This window comes from Paroedura picta, chromosome 10 (assembly GCF_049243985.1).
Source record: "Paroedura picta isolate Pp20150507F chromosome 10, Ppicta_v3.0, whole genome shotgun sequence".
Taxonomy (NCBI): domain Eukaryota; kingdom Metazoa; phylum Chordata; class Lepidosauria; order Squamata; family Gekkonidae; genus Paroedura; species Paroedura picta.
Window position 1 is genome coordinate 4761526 of NC_135378.1, and position 19207 is coordinate 4780732.

Here is a 19207-nt window from a genome sequence, read left to right on the forward strand (position 1 = left end):
CACTACCGGATGCTGGCCGATATCTTGGGGATGCGGGGCAGTGGGCGGCCGCGACGTGGGGCACGGAGCCTCAGTGTGCGGCTTGTTCCCCGGCCATCCGAGGAGGTGGAGGCTGAGTGGGCGGGCCGGGGACGGCCACCGAAGAGACCGGCATCCGCCAGTGGGGCTCCGCCGGACCCATGTGAGCCCCCTAGGCAGCAGGGGCCACGGCCAGGTAATGCTCCCAGGTGGGTGGCCGCCTGGGCAGTGGGGCGGGGGACTATGCCACAGGCAGGCAACCCACCCCCTGTCTATGACCCCCACCACGGCCATCAACGGTATCGCCTGGGGGAAACAGAGACCATGCCGGGCAGAAGGACGAGGAGTCGGGAGGGACCCAGGAGACCACGGGTACCGTGGGTCCCCAAGCAGGTGGAATGGGTGGTGTGGGAGCCGTGTCAAGGGCTGGCCAGCAGCTGGCTCCCCAGGTGCCTTGGCCCAACGGCGGACTGCCACCCCAGGCCAAGGCACCACCCTTCGTGTCGCCCGCAGGTGCAGCATGGGGGGACGCCCCGGACAGAAGTCCAGTGTCCCCGAATGTGGCCTCCGAGTCCGAGCGACAGGGGAGGACTCTGCAGGTACGTGCCACGGCGCGGAGGGCCAGGGGGGGGCCCTGGGAAGTTCGTTCCCCAGCACACCAGACCTATTCACATGCAGGTGAAGGCGGTGGGGACGGCGATGGCGGTGAGAGAGGTGAGGGGCCAGCCCTGGACCTCGGGGCGCTCTCTGCCGAGGAGCGCCTACAACGGGAACACAGGCACCGCCGCCGCATTGCGCTCCTCACCACTGTCGGGGAACGGCTACTGGAGCAGGGGGAGGAGGACCTGGACGTGCGGCGCCGTTTCCAGACCACCCTGCTGGAGCTCGGGAGGGCGGAGGGCGAGCGGGAACGCCAGGAGTGGGCAGAATTCCAGGCCCTGCACCGGGAGGCGATGGCCGGACCATCTGCCTCCCTCGCGACAGCAACAGGGGTCTTGGACCGCATCACGACAGCCCTGGAGCAGATGACTCCCATGGATGGCGACCCTGGCGCCGCCGCCGCCATCCCACCGGCCGAGCCACCCCTTGCGGTTCCCGTTGTGGGGCTTGTGGAGGCCCCGGTTGCCATGGCACAGGGGGAGGGGGTGGAGAACGGGATGGATGGAGTTGAGGGCCCCCTCCACGCCAAGGTGCACGAGGGTGAACCAGGGGCGCTACCACAAGGGGCCGACGGCGGCCACGGGGAGTCCGCGGGCTGTGGCGCTTGTAAACGGCGACAAATAAATGGCCGTCCCGTCAGTAGGGTGGCCCTTACCTTCCCCTGTGATTCGAGTCCATCATTCACCTGGCGCCCCTTCGTGGCCGGCGGTCGAACATGTATGCAGCCACTGCGTCCCTGACGCTTTGCCCCTGCTACCTTGTGCGCAGCCGCTCCCGCCGACTGGGCAGCCCTTCCTCCTTGACCTTGATGGTCTCCCTGGGCGGCATCTCCAGAGGGTCATGGACGTGTGCCTCGCAGATGTTGTGCAGGATGACGCAGGCTATGATCACCGGGGTTATGTTCACTATGGCGGCCTGGAGGCAGGAGAGCAGGCATCGCCAGCGCACTTTCAGACGGCCAAAGGCCCATTCCACGATGTTGCATGCACGGCACAGACGGCCATTGAAGTACGCCTCCACCGCGTTTTGTGGCGGGGCGTAGGGTTTCATGAGCCACCGGCGTTGGGGGTATGCCCCATCAGCAACTATGAGGGCTGGCACGCGGACACCCTGCATCGTGACGGTGGGGTTCTCCGGGACGTACGCCCTGGCGTCTATGGTGGCACGTAGGTTAGACTGCTGGAAAACGAAGGCGTCGTTCCGCTGAACACCCCAGCCTGCCTCCGCATCAATGAAACGGCCTGTGTGATCCACCGACCCCTGGAGAATGACCAAACAGAAGCCCTTCCTGTTCCCGTATTCGTCGTAGCGCCTCCCGGGGGCACGGATGGGGATGTGGCAGCCATCGACGGCCCCGATGCAGTGGGGGAACCCTAGCGGCCAAACGCATCCATGATCTGTGGATGAGAGGGGGAGTTAGGCTGCAAGGATAGTGCCCCTTGGTCCGCTGGCCGCCACTGTGCCCTGCCTTGTCTACCTACCTTGCCGACCCCGTCTCCCAGGCACACTACCGTCCGGTATTGCTCCGCTTCCATCCCCAGGCACACCTCCCGTATGATCTCCCCTGCCGTGGCGACCCCAACACCAAACTGGTGGGCGACGTCTCGATATGTGTCCCCTTTGGCCAAGTTGCATGGAGCAATGGCGACCCGTTTCTCCACGGGGATGGGCATCCTCATGTTGGTGGCTTGTCTCTCCAGCCAGCTCTGTAGAGCTCTCACGATCTCCTGGAATGTGCTCCGCATCATGCGGAAATTATCGATCCAGCGGTCGTCGCTCCAGCTGGCTGTCACAATGTTCTCCCACCAGTCTCGGCTGCGCCGTTCAGCCCAGCGGGCCCTCGGGAACCACACTGAAGACAGGGCGTGCCACCGGCGGATGGCACCTCGCCTCCAGGACAGAGAGGCACCCCACCATATTCCCCATCTCCGCCATGCGTGCATGGCACGACGCCGCCTCCGCTTCCTTTGTTGCCGCTCGCGCGGCAGGACACCTGTGGCCGTCGCCAGCATTAGACTGTGTACGCCGCCTACTATGATAGCGATTGCTGATGCCACATGTGCGGCCACCACCACCGGTACCCTATGGTCCATCGTGTTTCTGGGGCTCACTTCTACGGCGCTTGCTCCCTCCCCCTCTGTGCCTGTCGGTCCCGGCAGGACTGCGCCTGCGCAGTCTGCTTCCGCCCTTCCTGGCTCCGATGTCCGACGCGGCGCCCGCTTGCCGACGCAGCGGCGCGCTAGCCTCACTTCCTTTGGCCTGCGCATCGACGCCTCGACACCTGCCGCTCCGGGTTTCACCGCCATCGCACCCCGTTCTGTGCATAACCGGTATGCTTCGCGTCTTCCCCCTCCACTTTTTCCATGTGACCCAAATTCGCCATTTTGACGGCCGTGCATAATGGGCCTTGAACAGGACCTGTCATGCAGATTCATATAGCATGCATGCAAAGGACACCTTTCGTGAATCAGAATTTATCTGACATACCTTGTTGAAGGCAAATGAAACTATGTCGGAATCTACTACTGGTTGTGCTGGTGTTAAGAAGAGACTCCATCTGCAGCATATGATAAACCTGCGGGATGTTTTCTGCTAACTATATGAAGACATACAAAGTAATAAAGGTAAAAACGAGTCGTTCTCTTGTAAATGTAATTTACATTTCTGATTCACGAACGGGTGTCTTTAGCATGCATGTTATATGAATCTGCAGGACCAGTCCTGTTAAAGTGACCAACGCTTAGCAGGTATATTGCAATATTCGGTTTATGGATGTAATCAGTGAAAGTAATTCCTTAGGCAATGAATATTTAAGGTTATCATACCCAATAGGATAGAATTTCATAATACTATGTAACAGTAACAGAGAATATCGTAGTATTTCATAATACTAATTATAGAGAATATGGAAATACCACTAATTGATTTGCCTTTATAGCCGTAATTGTAAAATATCTGACATACCTTGATGAAGGCAAATGAAACTATTTCGGAATCTACTACGTGTAAGGTAAGGTAAGGTATCCAACGTGTAAGGTAAGGTAAGGTATCCCCAGTGCAAGCACCGGGTCATGTCTGACCCTTGGGGTGACGCCCTCTAGCGTTTTCATGGCAGACTCAATATGGGGTGGTTTGCCAGTGCCTTCCCCAGTCATTACCGTTTACCCCCCCAGCAAGCTGGGTACTCATTTTACCGACCTCGGAAGGATGGAAGGCTGAGTCAACCTTGAGCCGGCTGCTGGGTTCGAACTCTCAGCCTCATGGGCAGAGCTTTCAGACTGCATATCTGCTGCCTTACCACTCTGCACCACAAGAGGCTCATCTACTACGGGTATTGTTTGGTTTTATTAAGAGACTCCATCTGCAGCATATGATAAACTTGCTGGAGGTTTTCCTATATATATATATGAAGTCATGAGAAGTAATAAAGTTAAAATGTGTTTTCTGTTAACTATATGACGACATACAAAGTTATAAAGGTAAAAACGAGTCGTTCTCTTGTCAATGTAATTTACATTTCTGATTCACGAACGGGTGTCTTTAGCATGCATGCTATATGCATCTGCAGGACCGGTCCTGTTCAAGTGACCAACGCTTAGCAGGTATATTGCAATATTCGTTTTTTGGATGTAATCAGTGAAAGTAATTCCTTAGGCAATGAATATTTAAGGTTATCATACCCAATAGGATAGAATTTCATAATACCAGTTTGGTGTAGTGGTTTGGAGAGCCAGTTTGGTGTAGTGGTTAGGAGCATGGACTTCTAATCTGGCATGCCGGGTTCGATTCTGCACTCCCCCACATGCAGCCAGCTGGGTGACCTTGGGCTCGCCATGGCACTGATAAAACTGTTCTGACCGAGCAGTGATATCAGGGCTCTCTCAGCCTCTCCCACCCCACAAGGTGCCTGTTGTGGGGAGAGGAATGGGAAGGCAACTGTAAGCCGCTTTGAGCCTCCTTCAGGTAGGGAAAAGCGGCATATAAGAACCAACTCTTCTTCTTCTTCTTCTATGTAACAGTAACAGAGAATATAGTAGTATTTCATAATACTAAGTAATAATAATAGAGAATATGGAAATACCACTAGTTGCTTTGCCTTTATAACCGTAATTGTTAAATAACTGACATACCTTGATGAAGGCAAATGAAACTATTTCAGATCTACTACGGGTATTGTTTGGTTTTATGAAGAGACTCCATCTGCAGCATATGATAAACTTGCTGGAGGTTCTCTTATATATATATATATGAAGTCAAGAGAAGTAATAAATTTAAAATGTGTTTTGCATTCATGCTATATAAAACTGCATGTTCGCAATGCTTAGCAGGTATATTTCCTATTCGTTGTATGGATGTAATCAGTGACATAAAGTGATTTCTTAGCCGAGTACTACAGGTGTCTTTGGCATTCATGCTATATGAATATAGCAGTTATATATCCCATTCATTGTATGAATGTAATCAATGCCGTAAAGCCATTTCTTAGATAGCCGGTTTTTAAGATTATCTCATAGGCAGTAGAAGATAGAATTTCATAACACTGTATAGTAATAACAGGGAATTTGGAAGGAGTACTAGTTGCTTTCCTATGGCCCATTATGCACGGGGGTTTTAACGCACATTCGGAGTGGAATGGCGCCGACTAAAATCACCGATAACGCACGGTGCCGGCGACAACGGGCTGCAGATGCGAGTCACGCCGCCGAAAAAGCCGCGTTAGAGGAATGCGGGAGAAACCGCAGCTTCCGTGACAACCAGGGCCCAATCAGACGCGGCGGCGAACGCACCGCATGCATAATCGGGGAGTTCCGGGTCGAGCGGCAGAGCCAGAATCGAAGCGGCTGCTTGAACGCCACGGCAGGGTAGGGCACCAAAGGGGAAGGGAAGGCGGCCGGGGTGCCTATAGGGGAGGGCGACCCGGGGAGTCCCAACCCAGCCGCACAGCGGGGGACAGAGGAAAGCATGGCCCCAACCAGGGACGGCAGAGGGGCCCGGTCTGCAATCCGCCACCCGCCGCGCCACCCAGTCCCCAACCACAAAACACAATGGAGGCGAGGGATGTAAGAAACTATAAAAACTTTATATAAGAAAGGAAACAATACAGAGGGCAAACGGCAACAGGCCAAAACAGGGAACATGAACTGGGAAGAACCAGGGAAGGGAAGGAAAGGGAAGGGCCCGGGAACTGAACAAGGAGACGGGAGAACGGGAAACAGAGGAAAAGGCAGGCAAACAAAAGGGAAACGTCCCCCCCACTGTCCAGCGGCAGGGCGGCAGCGGCAGCCTGTGGTGGGCTCACGTGGCCGACGATGGTCCGGCAGCTGTCGGGTCCGTCGAGGCATAACCTGCAAGGGTGGAAGACAGGGATCCGATGAGAGCGATGGCTGTACCAGTAGGCCCTAGAGGGCCATGACGGCAAGGTGCCGGAGCACGGCCGGGCCACTGGCCCGGGTCCACACTCACGCCCGTTGCCGCCATACACACCCTCCTACTGCCGTAAAATCCATGTGGGTGCGCCTGCCTCCACCTACATCAGATCCAGGACATCCGCGTGAGGCGGAGGCGGCCCTGGACTGCCGGCAACAATGGCTCGCAGAGCCGAAAAGAAGGCGACGTGGAGCCGCTCAAATTTCTCCCGGCACCGGCGGGGTGTCCGGGAGTATCCGGCGGCCTCTAGGTAGTCTGAGGCCTCCCTGAATACGTCAAAACAATTGACCAGCTGGCCCATGGTCATTAGGCGGCGTGACTGGCCCATGGCCAGGCAGTGGAGCGAGAAGAGCTCCACTGCCCGACACTGCCACCGAGCACCGTCATGCTGCTCCCTCCAGGTGCGCAGCATGGTCAAAAGTGGCCAGCCGCACCCAGTTCCCGCCCCATTCCACCACGCCCCCGTCATATCCGGCTCAGAGTCTCGCGACGGGACCTCGGACGTCCCCTGATGTTCCCAGGGACACCGGCATCCCCCGGAGGCGGGGACGGCGACAAGGAATGCCCATACGCATCCACGTTGCCCCTGCTGCTCGGCCACCACGCCGAGACCCCATTGCCGGCTAGTAGCCCAGTGGCAGTACAGGGAAGCGGCTAGACCAAGAAGGCAGACATGGCAGCACGCCGTCCGAGAACCCCTGCCCCAGCACCAGAGGGTCCCCCTGCACAGGTGGACGACTACCCGACGCACAGCTCCTCGCCAACGGAAAGCACCAGCGAGCAGCGTGGACGGGGCCGTAGCTGGCAGGAGCACGAGTTCGTGGCTCTGCGGGATGTCTGGGGCACCCCCAACATCAAGGAGGCATTGCATGCTTCTCACCGGAACCGGGAGGTCTTTGAGCGCGTGTCCAGGGACCTCTGGGCACGGGGCTTCGTCCACAGCGCCTTGGAATGTTGGACGAAGACCAAGGCGCTGTGGCAGGAATACTTTCGTGTCCGGGAGCACAATGACCGCATGGGTGCAGAGCCGGCCACATACCCGCACTACCAGAGGCTGGCCGAAATCATAGGGACGCGGGGCAGTGGGCGGCCACGACGCGTGACGCGGAGCCTCAGTGTGCGGCATGTTCAGCAGCAGGCCGCAGTAGTGGAGGCTGAGTGGGCAGGCCGTGGGTGGCCGCCGAAGAGACCGTCATCTGCCAGCGGGGCCCTATTGGCGCCATGTGCGTCCCAGAGGCAGCGGGAGGCTCGCGCAGGTACCGCTCCTGTGTGGGTAGACGACTGGGTGGTGGGGTCAGGGCTGAGGCCACGGGCCTACCCCCCATCTTTGCCCCCACCAGGTCCACCTACGGCGACGCCGTCGCCTCGGGGGAGAGCGACCAGGGGGGCCAGACGGACGAGGAGTCGGCCGGAACCCAGGACACCATGGGTACGGGGGGATGCCACGCGAAGGGGGAACGGGTGGAGTGGGGTCCGCGGCTACTGGCAGACAGTGGCCCAGTTCCCAGGTGTCAGGGGGCACTGGCGGCATACTGGCCCGGCCCACGCCGCAGTCCATTCTGTTGCCGGCAGGGGCACCGTGGGGGGAGGAGCCGGGCAGGAGCCCACCATCCCCGTACGCCGCCTCTGAGCCTGAACGCCAGGGGGACGACTCTGCAGGTGCGTATGCCGACGGAGGGTCCCAGGGAGGGGGGAAGACGGGACGGGTGTTGGCCAGCACCCCAACCCTACCTGCCTGCAGGTGACGGTGGCGGGGATGGCGACGGCGCAGATGACGGGGAGGGACCAGCCCTGGACCTCAGGGCGCTCTCAGCCGAGGAGCGCCTGGAATGAGAGCCGAAGCGTCGGCGCCGCGTAGCGCTCCTGACCACGGTCGGGGAACGTCTCTTGGAGCAGGGGCAGGTGGAGCTGGCCGAGCGCCGCCGGTTCGAGACTGCCCTGCTGGAGCTCGGAAGTGCGGGGGAAGCGCGGGAACGGCAGGAGTGGGAAGAGTTCAAGGTCCTGCAGCGAGAAATTATGGCCGGTCCTGCCGCCTCCCTCGCAACAGCAGCTGGGGCCCTGGAACGCATCGCCACGGCCCTAGAGCAGATAGTACCCCTGGGCGCCGAGCCTCCTGCCGCCGGCGACAACCCACCGGGCAGGGCACCCGCTGCGGCTCCCGTTGCGGTGCTTGTGGAGGCCCCGCTCGCCATGGCACAGGGGGTGGAGGAGGGGGACGGGGAGGGGGAGGGGGAGTGAGCGCCCGAGGATCCCCCCGCGCGGCGCTGGGGAAGGGGTCGCGGGAGGGCTGCTGCCACGGGCGGCCAGCGGGGGGCGTGGGCAGGGCGGCGTCAGCGACGGCTGTAAGCGGCGCGGCACCCAAATCTAATAAATGGCCCTCCCGACAGTGGGCCGGCCCTTCGCTTCATCTGTCATTCGCTGCCGTCATTCACCGGGCACCCCTTTGCAGCCTCCGCTCAAAGATGTATACCGCCACGGCGTCCCTGACGCGTTGAACCAGCTGCCGTGTGTGCAGGCGATCCCGGCGAGTAGGCACCCTCTCCCCCTCGACCTCAATGGTGTCCCTCGGCGGCATTTCCAGACTGAGTTCATGGCCATGTACCTCGCAGATGTTGTGGAGGATGACGCAGGCTATGATCACCGGGGTGACGTTCGCAATGGCGGGCTGCAGGCATGACAGCAGGCATCGCTAGCGCGCTTTCAGGCGGCTAAACGCCCGTTCCACGATGTTGCATACACGGCACAGACGGCCATTGAAGTACGCCTCCACCGCATCCCGCGGGGGGGCGTAGGGTTTCATGAGCCACGGGCGTTGGGGGTATGCCCCATCTGCTACTCTCAGGGCTGGCACGTGGACGCCATGCATCGTGACGGTGGGGTTCCCTGGGACGTAAGCCCCAGCGTCCATGGCGGCGCGCAGGTAGGACTGCTGGAAGACGAAGGCGTCGTTACGCCGGCCACCCCAGCCTGCCTACGCATCGATGAACCGGACAGTGTGGTCTACTGTCCCCTGGAGAATGACAGAACAGAAGCCCTTCCTATTCCCATATTCATCGTAACGCCTCCCGGGTGCACGGAGGGGATGTGGCAGCCATCGACGGCCCCGATGCAGTGGGGGAACCCTAGGCGGCCGAAACCATCCATGATCTGTGGATGACAGGGGTATTAGGGTTTCCTGCTACTGCCCTGTTCCGCTGCCCGCCCACCTGCCGCGCCCTTTGTGCCTACCTCGCCAACCCTGTCTCCCAGGCAAACTACCGTCCGGTAGAGTTCCGCCTCCATTGCCAGACACACCTCCCGTATGATCTCCCCTGCAGTGGCGACCCCAACGCCGAATTTAATAACACTCTGGTAATAATAGAGAAGGCAGCCTCTTGTGGCGCAGAGTGGTAAGGCAGCCATCTGAAAGCTTTGCCCATAAGGCTGGGAGTTCAATCCAGCAGCCGGCTCAAGGTTGACTCAGCCTTCCATCCTTCCGAGGTCGGTAAAATGAGTACCCAGCTTGCTGGGGGGTAAACGGTCATGACTGGGGAAGGCACTGGCAAACCACCCCGTATTGAGTCTGCCATGAAAACGCTGGAGGGCGTCACCCCAAGGGTCAGACATGACTCGGTGCTTGCACAGGGGATACCTTTACCTTTACCTTTAATAATACAGAATTTGGAAAAAGTACTAGTTGCTTTTGCTATAGGATCCTAAGAGCTAAATATGTGAGTCCCAAGAAACAATCTTGTGATATAATAGGGCTTCTGCTGGCTTGAAGAAACAATACCAAAATACTCTGTCTGCAACATATGATATATGTGCGGGATGTTTTCTAACCCAATGAAGACGTATGAAGTAGTAATAGTAAAATGTGTTGTTCTCTTATAAATGTTGTTTACATTTCTCATTCACAAAAGGGTGTCTTTTGCACGCATGCTCTATGAATATAGCAGGTATATATCCCATTCGTTGTATGAATGTAATCAATGCTGTTAAGCCATTTCTTAGATAGCAGGTTTTTAAGATTATCTCATAGGCAGTAGAAGATTTAAGATTATCTCATAGGCAGTAGAATTTCGTAACACTGTATAGTAATAACAGGGAATTTGGAAGGAGCACAAGTTGCTTTCCTATATGACCATAACTGTTGTATGTGAGTCGTAAGAAACTATTTTAAGGTTATTATACCGAGGAGAGAATTTCATAATACTTTTAAATAATGACAGAGAATATTGTAGTATTTCATAATACTATGTAATAATAATAGTATTCTCTATTACAGATTGCTTTCTTTAGATGCAATGAATGACATAAAGTAATTTCTAACCCAACAAGTATTTAAGGTTATCTCATAGGGAATAGAAGATAGAATTTAATAACACTCTATGGTAATAATAGAGAATTTGGAAAAAGCACTAGTTGCTTTTGCTATAGGACCCTAAGAGTTAAATATGTGAGTCCCAAGAAACAATCTTGTGATATAATAGGGCTTCTGCTGGCTTGAAGAAACAATACCAAAACACTCTCTCTGCAACATATTATAAACGTGTGGGATGTTTTCTAAACATATGAAGACGTACGAAGTAGTAATAGTAAAATGTGTTGTTCTCTTATAAATGGTGTTTACATTTCTGATTCACGAAAGGGTGTCTTTTGCACGTATGCTATATGAATCTGCAGGACCGGTCCTGTTCAAGTGACCAACGCTTAGCAGGTATATTTCAATATTCGGTTTATGGATGTAATCAGTGAAAGTAATTCTTTAGGCAATGAATATTTAAGGTTATCATACCCAATATGATAGAATTTCATAATACTATGTAATAGTAACAGAGAATATAGTAGTATTTCATAATACTAAGTAATAATAATGGAGAATATGGAAATACCACTAGTTGCTTTGCCTTTATAACCGTAATTGTTAAATATCTGACATACCTTGATGAAGGCAAATGAAACTATTTCAGATCTACTATGGGTATTGTTTGGTTTTCTGAAGAGACTCCATTTGCAGCATATGATAAACTTGCTTGAGGTTCTCCTATATATATCTTTAAACCGCCGGTGGCGCCACGGGCTCCATGGACTAAATAATTAGCTAAGGGGTGTAAAGGTGGGATTAGTCCGTGATGAGGAAGGGTCCACACTGGACCCTTCCTCACGACAGACAATCGGAGGGACCAATCGGCAGGCGCTTCGCGCCTGCCGATTGGTCCCTCCGATTCCCAGCTCCAGGAACTGCGAGCCGCGCGCAGCGCAGCTCGCAGTTCCTCATGGCCTGACGCGGCGAGAAGCGCGAAGCGCCTCTCGCCGCGTCAGTCCGCCGACCCAGGGAGCCCCCGGCAGTCGCGCGAAGCACGGCTGCCGGGGTTCCCCTGCCTGGCGGGCTGACGCAGCGAGAGGCGCAAAGCGCCTCTCGCCGCGTCAGCCCGCCGCCAACAAAAGAAGCTCACCGCCGCCGACCAGCCCGCCCCTGCTACGCGCGGCTGGCGGGTGCTCCGTTGCCGGTGGCCTAACGCGCCGGGAGGCGCAAAGCGCCTCCCGAGGGCTCAGGCCATCGCCAATGTAGTCCGAGCTGCCTTTCCGCAGCCGCGCCCCCGAGCCCCAGCGGCAGCGCCGACGGCGGCCCCCAAGCCAGCCAACGCCGGCAGAAAACCAGCAGGAAAGTCTCCGCATCAAGCCGCCACCAATGGAGTCCGCCCTGCCTTCCTGCGCCCGGACCCTCAAGCCCCAGCAGCACCGGCGAATGCATCCCCCAAGGCGGCCAACAGCCCACGAAACACAGCGCCAAAGCCTTGGGCGAGGGCCTGGCCAGCAGCCACCTTTACGAGGCCGTGTTTCCTCCGTGCTTGCCGGCACCAGCCGCATCCCCCAAGCCAGCCAGCAGCCGCGGGACACCCGGACCCCGACCTGTCTTCAAGAACCGGCGTCCGCGAAGCCGGCCAGCAGCTGCGGGACAGCCGGAGTCCAAGCTGCCTTCAAGAAGCCGCGTCCGTGAAGCCAGCCAGCAGCCACGGCACAGCCAGAGACCGAGCTGCCTTCTACCAGCGCTGTCCGCGAAGCCAGCCAGCAGCTGCGGGACAGCCGGAGTCCGAGCTGCCTTATTGCAGCCGGACGCCCGAGCCCCACGAGCAGCAGCTGCGCCGTTCCCCGAGCCAGCCAGCAAACGGAAAAAAGTCTCGGGGAGGGGGCTGCCCAGCAGCCGCCACTCCGGTGCCGCCTCTCCTCCGTGCTGCCCGCCCTCCTTGCCCACGCCCGGCCCCTTCACAGACAGGACCAGCGCGAATCCGGTGAGTGAGCCTGCAGTTCTATCTCAGCTTCGGGGGGAGGAGCGCAGGGCCAAAGGAGCCTTTGGGACATGGGGTGGGCGGGTAGTAGCGTGTCCCTTTCTCTTCCCTCTTCTCCCCTTTCAAACCCCATTTTTATAAATGGGCTTTGAAGCTAGTATATATATATGATGAGAAGTAATAAATTTAAAATGTGTTTTGCATGCATGCTATATAAAACTGCATGTTCACAATGCTTAGCAGGTATATTTCCCATTAATTGTATGAATGTAATCAATGCCATAAAGCCATTTCTTAGATAGCAGGTTATTAAGATAAATTCTGATTCACGAAAGGTGTCTTTTGCATGCATGCTATATGAATCTGCATGACAGGTCCTGTTCAAGGCCCATTATGCACGGCCGCCTAAACGGCGAATTTGGGTCACATGGAAAAAGCGGAGGGGGAAGACGCAAAGCATACCGGTTATGCACGGAACGGGGTGCGATGGCGGCGAAACCCTGAGCGGCAGGTGTCGAAGCGTAGATGCGCAGGCCAAAAGAAGCGAGGCTAGCGTGCCGCTGCGTCGGCAAGCAGGAGCCGCGTTGGACATCGGAGTCAGGAAGGGCGGAAGCAGACTGCGCAGGCGCAGTCCTGCCGGGTCCGACGGGCAGGGAGGGGGAGGGAGCAAGCGCCGTAGAAGTGAGCCCCAGAAACACGATGAACCATAGGGTACCGGTGGTGGTGGCCGCACAGGTGGCATCAGCAATCGCTATCATAGTAGGCGGCGTACACGGTCTAATGCTGGCGACGGCCACAGGTGTCCTGCCGCGCGAGCGGCAACAAAGGAAGCGGAGGGGTCGTCGTGCCATGCACGCATGGCGGAGATGGGGAATATGGTGGGGTGCCTCTCTGTCCTGGAGGCGAGGTGCCATCCGCCGGTGGCACGCCCTGTCTGCAGTGTGGTTCCCGAGGGCCCGCTGGGCTGAACGGCGCAGCCGAGACTGGTAGGAGAACTATGTGACAGCCAGCTGGAGCGACGACCGCTGGATCGATAATTTCCGCATGATGCGGAGCACATTCCAGGAGATCGTGACAGCTCTACAGAGCTGGCTGGAGAGACAAGCCACCAACATGAGGATGCCCATCCCCGTGGAGAAACGGGTCGCCATTGCTCCATGGTACTTGGCCAAAGGGGACACATATCGAGACGTCGCCCACCAGTTTGGTGTTGGGGTCGCCACGGCAGTGGAGATCATACGGGAGGTCATAGAATCATAGAATCATAGAATCATAGAGTTGGAAGGGGCCATACAGGCCATCTAGTCCAACCCCCTGCTCAACGCAGGATTAGCCCTAAGCATCCTAAAGCATCCAAGAAAAGTGTGTATCCAACCTTTGCTTGAAGACTTCCAGTGAGGGGGAGCTCACCACCTCCTTAGGCAGCCTATTCCACTGCTGAACTACTCTGACTGTGAAAAACTTTTTCCTGATATCTAGCCTATATCGTTGTACTTGAAGTCCCTCAACCTATCTTCATAGGGCTTGGTCCCTTGGCCCCAGATCATCTTCGTCGCTCTCCTCTGTACCCTTTCAATTTTATCTATGTCCTTCTTGAAGTGAGGCCTCCAGAACTGCACACAGTACTACAGGTGTGGTCTGACCAGTGACGTATACAATGGGACTATGACATCTTGTGATTTTGATGTGATGCCTCTGTTGATACAGCCCAAAATGGCTTTTGCCTTTTTTACCGCTGCATCACACTGCCTGCTCATGTTTAGTTTACTATCCACAAGTACCCCAAGGTCTCGTTCACACACAGTGCTACCTAGAAGCGTATCCCCCATCCAGTAGGCATGCTTTTCATTTTTCTGACCCAGATGCAGAATTTTACACACAAGAATTGCATCTTGTTCTCATTTGCCCATTTTTCCATTGTGTTCAGATCTCGTTGAACTCTGTCTCTATCTTCCGGAGTATTTGCCAGTCCTCCCAATTTGGTGTCATCTGCAAACTTGATGAGTAGTCCCTCCACCCCCTCATCTAGATCATTAATAAATATGTTAAAAAGTACCGGGCCGAGCACCGAGCCCTGAGGTACCCCGCTACTCACCTCTCTCCAGTCTGATGAAACACCATTGACAACAACTCTAACCACTTCCCTATCCACCTAACTATCTGAAAATCCAGCTTGCAGTCCTTCAACTTATCCATCAGAACATCATGGGGAACCTTGTCAAAAGCTTTGCTAAAATCCAAGTAAATGACATCAACCGAATTTCCCCGATCCAGCAAACCTGTTACTTGGTCAAAAAAGGAAACCAGGTTGGTCTGGCAGGACCTGTTGCAGACAAATCCATGCTGACTTCCTTGTTAACCTGCCACCCAGACACTATCCTTTGGCTACAACCATCTCTAGATGTGCCTAAACACTTTGACCTGTGGGAAAAAACTGATGTAAAATAGGCACTAAGCCTTTCTGCTTTCTCTGCATCTTTCGTTAGAGTTTGTCCATCTGCACACAACAGTGGGCCTATTGCCTCCTTGACTTTACGTTTGCTCCTCACATAACTGAAAAATCTTTTCTTGTTACAATGGACTTCCCTGGCCAATCTTAGCTCACTCTCAGCTTTGGCCTTTCTGATGATTGATCTACAGTGCCTAGTAACCTGTAGGTACTCTTCTTTAGAGCTCTGTCCTTCCTTCCATTTCCTGAACATTTTCCTTTTCTTTCTTAGTTCCTCTTGAAGTTCTCTGTTCATCCAAATAGGCTTCTTAGAGCTCCTGCAGTGTTTTCGTATTTCTGGAATAGTCATTGATTGAGCATGCAATAGCTCTTGTTTGAGTAGCGCCCACCCTTCACATGCTCTTTCCAGCATTCTCATCCATGGTATGACACTCATCATGTCTCTGAGTTTATTAAAGTTTGCCCTACGAAAATCCAACATCCGCGTCTGGCTACAAGATTCCTTGGCTCCCCATCTCAAAAGGAATTCTATGAGGACAAGGTAACTTCCCCCTAGGGTCCCCAACTCCTTCAGGTATGCCTGGGGATGGAAGCGGAGCCGCTAGGGTTTGGCTGCTAGGGTTCCCCCACAGCATCGGGGGCGGCAATGGCTGCCACATCCCCATCCGTGCCCCCGGGAGGCGCTACGACGAATACGGGAACAGGAAGGGCTTCTGTTCAGTCATTCTACAGGGGACGGTGGATCACACAGGCCGTTTCATTGATGCAGAGGCAGGCTGGGGTGGTCAGCGGAACGACGCCTTCGTTTTCCAGCAGTCTAACCTACGTACCGCCATAGAAGCCGGGGCGTACGTCCCGGGGTACCCCACTGTCACGATGCAGGGTGCCGGCGTGCCAGCCCTCATAGTTGCCGATGGGGCATACCCCCAACGCCGGTGGCTCATGAAACCCTACGCCCCGCCACGGAACGCGGTGGAGGCGTACTTCAATGGCCGTCTGTGCCGCGCGCGCAACATCGTGGAACGGGCATTTGGCCATCTGAAAGTGCGCTGGCGATGCCTGCTCTCCTGCCTCCAGGTGAACATAACCCCGGTGATCTTAGTCTGCGTCATCCTGCACAACATCTGCGAGGCACACGGCCATGAACCTCTGGAAATGCTGCCCAGGGAGAACATCGAGGTCAAGGAGGAAGGGCTGCCCAGTCGGCGGGAGCGGCTGCGCACAAGGCAGCAGGGGCAACGCTTCAGGGATGCAGTGGCTGCATACATGTTCCACTTCCGGCCACGAAGGGGCGCCAGGTGAATGATGGACTCGAGTCACAGGGGAAGGTAAGGGCCACCCTACTGACGGGACGGCCATTTATTTGTCGCCGTTTACAAGCGCCACAGCCCGCGGACTCCCTGTGGCCGCCGTCGGCCCCCCGTGGCAGCGCCCCTGGTTCGCCCCCGTGCACCGTGGCGTGGAGGGGGGCCCTCAACACCATCCAGCCCGTTCGCCGCCCCCTCCCCCTGTGCCATGGCAACCGGGGCCTCCACAAGCCCCACAACGGGAACCGCAAGGGGTGGCTCGGCCGGTGGGATGGCGGCGGCGGCGGCGCCAGGGTCGCCATCCATGGGAGTCATCTGCTCCAGGGCTGTCGTGATGCGGTCCAAGACCCCTGTTGCTGTCGCGAGGGAGGCAGATGGTCCGGCCATCGTCTCCCGGTGCAGGGCCTGGAACTCTGCCCACTCCTGGCGTTCCCGCTCGCCCTCTGCCCTCCCAAACTCCAGCAGGGGGGGTCTGGAAACGGCGCCGCTCGTCCAGGTCTTCCTCCCACTGCTCCAGTAGCCGTTTCCTGACTGTGGTGAGGAGCGCGATGCGGCGGCGGCGCCTGCGTTCCCGTTTTAGGCGCTCCTCGGAAGAGAGCGCCCCGAGGTCCAGGGCTGGCCCCTCCCCTTCCTCGCCGTCATCGCCGTCCCCACCACCTTCACCTGCATGTGAATAGGTCTGGTGTGCTGGGGAACGAACTTCCCAGGGCCCCCCATGGCCCTCCGCGCCGTGGCACGCACCTGCAGAGTCCTCCCCCTGTTGCTCGGACCCGGAGGCCACATTCGGGGACACTGGGCTTCTGTCCGGGGCGTCTCCCCATGCTGCACCTGCGGGCGACACGAAGGGTGGTGCCTTGGCCTGGGGTGGCAGTCCGCCATTGGGCCAAGGCACCTGGGGAGCCAGCTGCTGGCCAGCCCTTGACGTGGCTCCCACACTACCCATTCCACCTGCTTGGGGACCCACGGTACCCGTGGTCTCCTGCGTCCCGCCCGACTCCTCGTCCTTCTGCCTGACATGGTCTCTGTTTCCCCCAGGCGATACCGTTGATGGCCCTGGTGGGGGTCATAGACAGGGGGTGGGTTGCCTGCCTGTGGCATAGTCCCCCGCCCCACTGACCAGGCAGCCACCCACCTGGGAGCATTACCTGGCAGTGGCCCCCGCTGCCTAGGGGGCTCACATGGGTCCGGCGGAGCCCCACCGGCGGATGCCGGTCTCTTCGGTGGCCGTCCCCAGCCCGCCCACTCAGCCTCCACCTCTTCGGACAGCCGTGGAACAAGCCGCACACTGAGGCTCCGTGCCCCCCGTCGCGGCCGCCCACTGCCCCGCGTCTTCAAGATATCGGCCAGCCTCCGGTAGTGCGGGCATGTGGCTGGCTTGGCTCCCGTCCAGTCGTTATGCTCGCGGACACGGTAGTACTCCTGCCGCAGCGCCTTGTACTTCGTCCGACATTCCAAGGCGCTGCGGACAACCCCTCGTGCCCGGAGGTCCCTGGAGACCCATTCGAACACCTCCCGGTTCCTGTGGGACGCAGGCAGGGCCTCCTGGATGTCCGGGGTGCCCCAGACTTCCAGCAGAGCCTCGACCTCATGCTCCCTCCAGCTACGGCCCCGTCCCCCCTGCTCGCCGGTTCTTGCCGGTGCCGAAGAGCTAGGGGTCAGGTACTCGTCCGCCGGGCCAGGGGGCCCCTCGGGCGCTGGGGCAGGGGTCCTTGGACGGCGCGCTACCATGGCCTCCCTGCTCACTGTGGCCGCGTGCTGTCGCATTAACTAGGTGTCCGGCAACGGGGTCTTCCTGGCGTGGCCAGGGAGCACGGGCAGTGTGGACGGCGATAGGCGCTCCTGGCAAGCATCGGTGCGTCCGGGGTATGCCGGATTCCCAGGAACGTCGGGGGCAGTCTCGACGCCCCGAACAGAAGCCCTTCCTGTTCCCGTATTCGTCGTAGCGCCTCCCGGGGACATGGATGGGGATGTGGCAGCCATCGACGGCCCCGATGCAGTGGGGGAACCCTAGGCGGACGAACCCATCCATGGTCTGTGGATGAGAGGGGGAGTTAGGCTGCAAGGATAGTGACCCTTGGTCCGCTGGCCGTCACTGTGCCCTGCCTTGTATACCTACCTCGCCGACCCCGTCTCCCAGGCACACTACCATCCGGTAGAGCTCCGCTTCCATTGAGAGGCACACCTCCCATATGATCTCCCCTGCCGTGGCGACGCCAACATTAACTGGTGGGCGACGTCTCGATATGTGTCCCCAGTGGCCAAGTACCATAGAGCAATGGCGACCCGTTTCTCCACGGGGATGGGCATCCTCATTTTGGTGGCTTGCCTCTCCAGCCGGCTCTGTAGAGCTGTCACGATCTCCTGGAATGTGCTCCGCCTCATGCGGAAATTATCGATCCAGTGGTCCAGCTGGCTGTCACATAGTTCTCCCACCAGTCTCGGCTGCGCCGTTCAGCCCAGCGGGCCCTCGGGAACCGCACTGCAGACAGGGCGTGCCAACGGCTGATGGCACCTCGCCTCCAGGACATTTCCGCCATGTGTGCATGGCTCGATGCCGCCTCCACTTCCTTTGTCGCCGCTCGCGCTGCAGGACACCTGTGGCCGTCGCCAAGATTAGACCGTGTACGCCGCTTACTATGACAGCGATTGCTGATGCCACCTATGCGGCCACCACCACCGGTACCCTATGGACCATCGTGTTTCTGGGGCTCACGGCTACAGCGCTTGCTCCCTTCCCCTCCGTGCCCGTCGGACCCGTCAGGACTGCGCCTGGCTCCGATGTCCTGGCTCCGATGTCCGACGCGGCACCCGCCTGCCAACGCAGCGTCGCGCTAGCCATGCTTCCTTTGGCCTGCGCATCGACGCCTCAACACCTGCCGCTCTGGGTTTTGCCGCCGTCGCACCCCGTTCCGTGCATCCCCCTCCGCTTCCCCCTCTGACAAGGTATGTCAGATATGTAACTATTAACGTTATATAGCAAAAGCAACTACTGGCCTTTCCAAGTTCTCTGCTATTATTACATAGTATTATGAAATTCTATCTTCTGCTGGGTAAAATAACCTTAAATACTCATT

The 19207-nt window shown here is 57.4% G+C and overlaps 1 protein-coding gene across 1 annotated transcript in view; it reads left to right on the plus strand.

Moving 5' to 3' along the window:
* The window catches only part of LOC143819677 (uncharacterized), a 104954-nt gene extending 87169 nt beyond the window's left edge, over nt 1–17785 (plus strand). The window contains exons 3-5 of the mRNA XM_077301569.1: nt 15507–16027; nt 16596–16740; nt 17734–17785. Of these exons, the coding sequence (XP_077157684.1) occupies nt 15507–16027; nt 16596–16740; nt 17734–17785 (718 nt within the window). The remainder of the gene's footprint in view (nt 1–15506; nt 16028–16595; nt 16741–17733) is intronic.
* The last annotated feature ends 1422 nt before the right edge of the window (nt 17786–19207 follow it).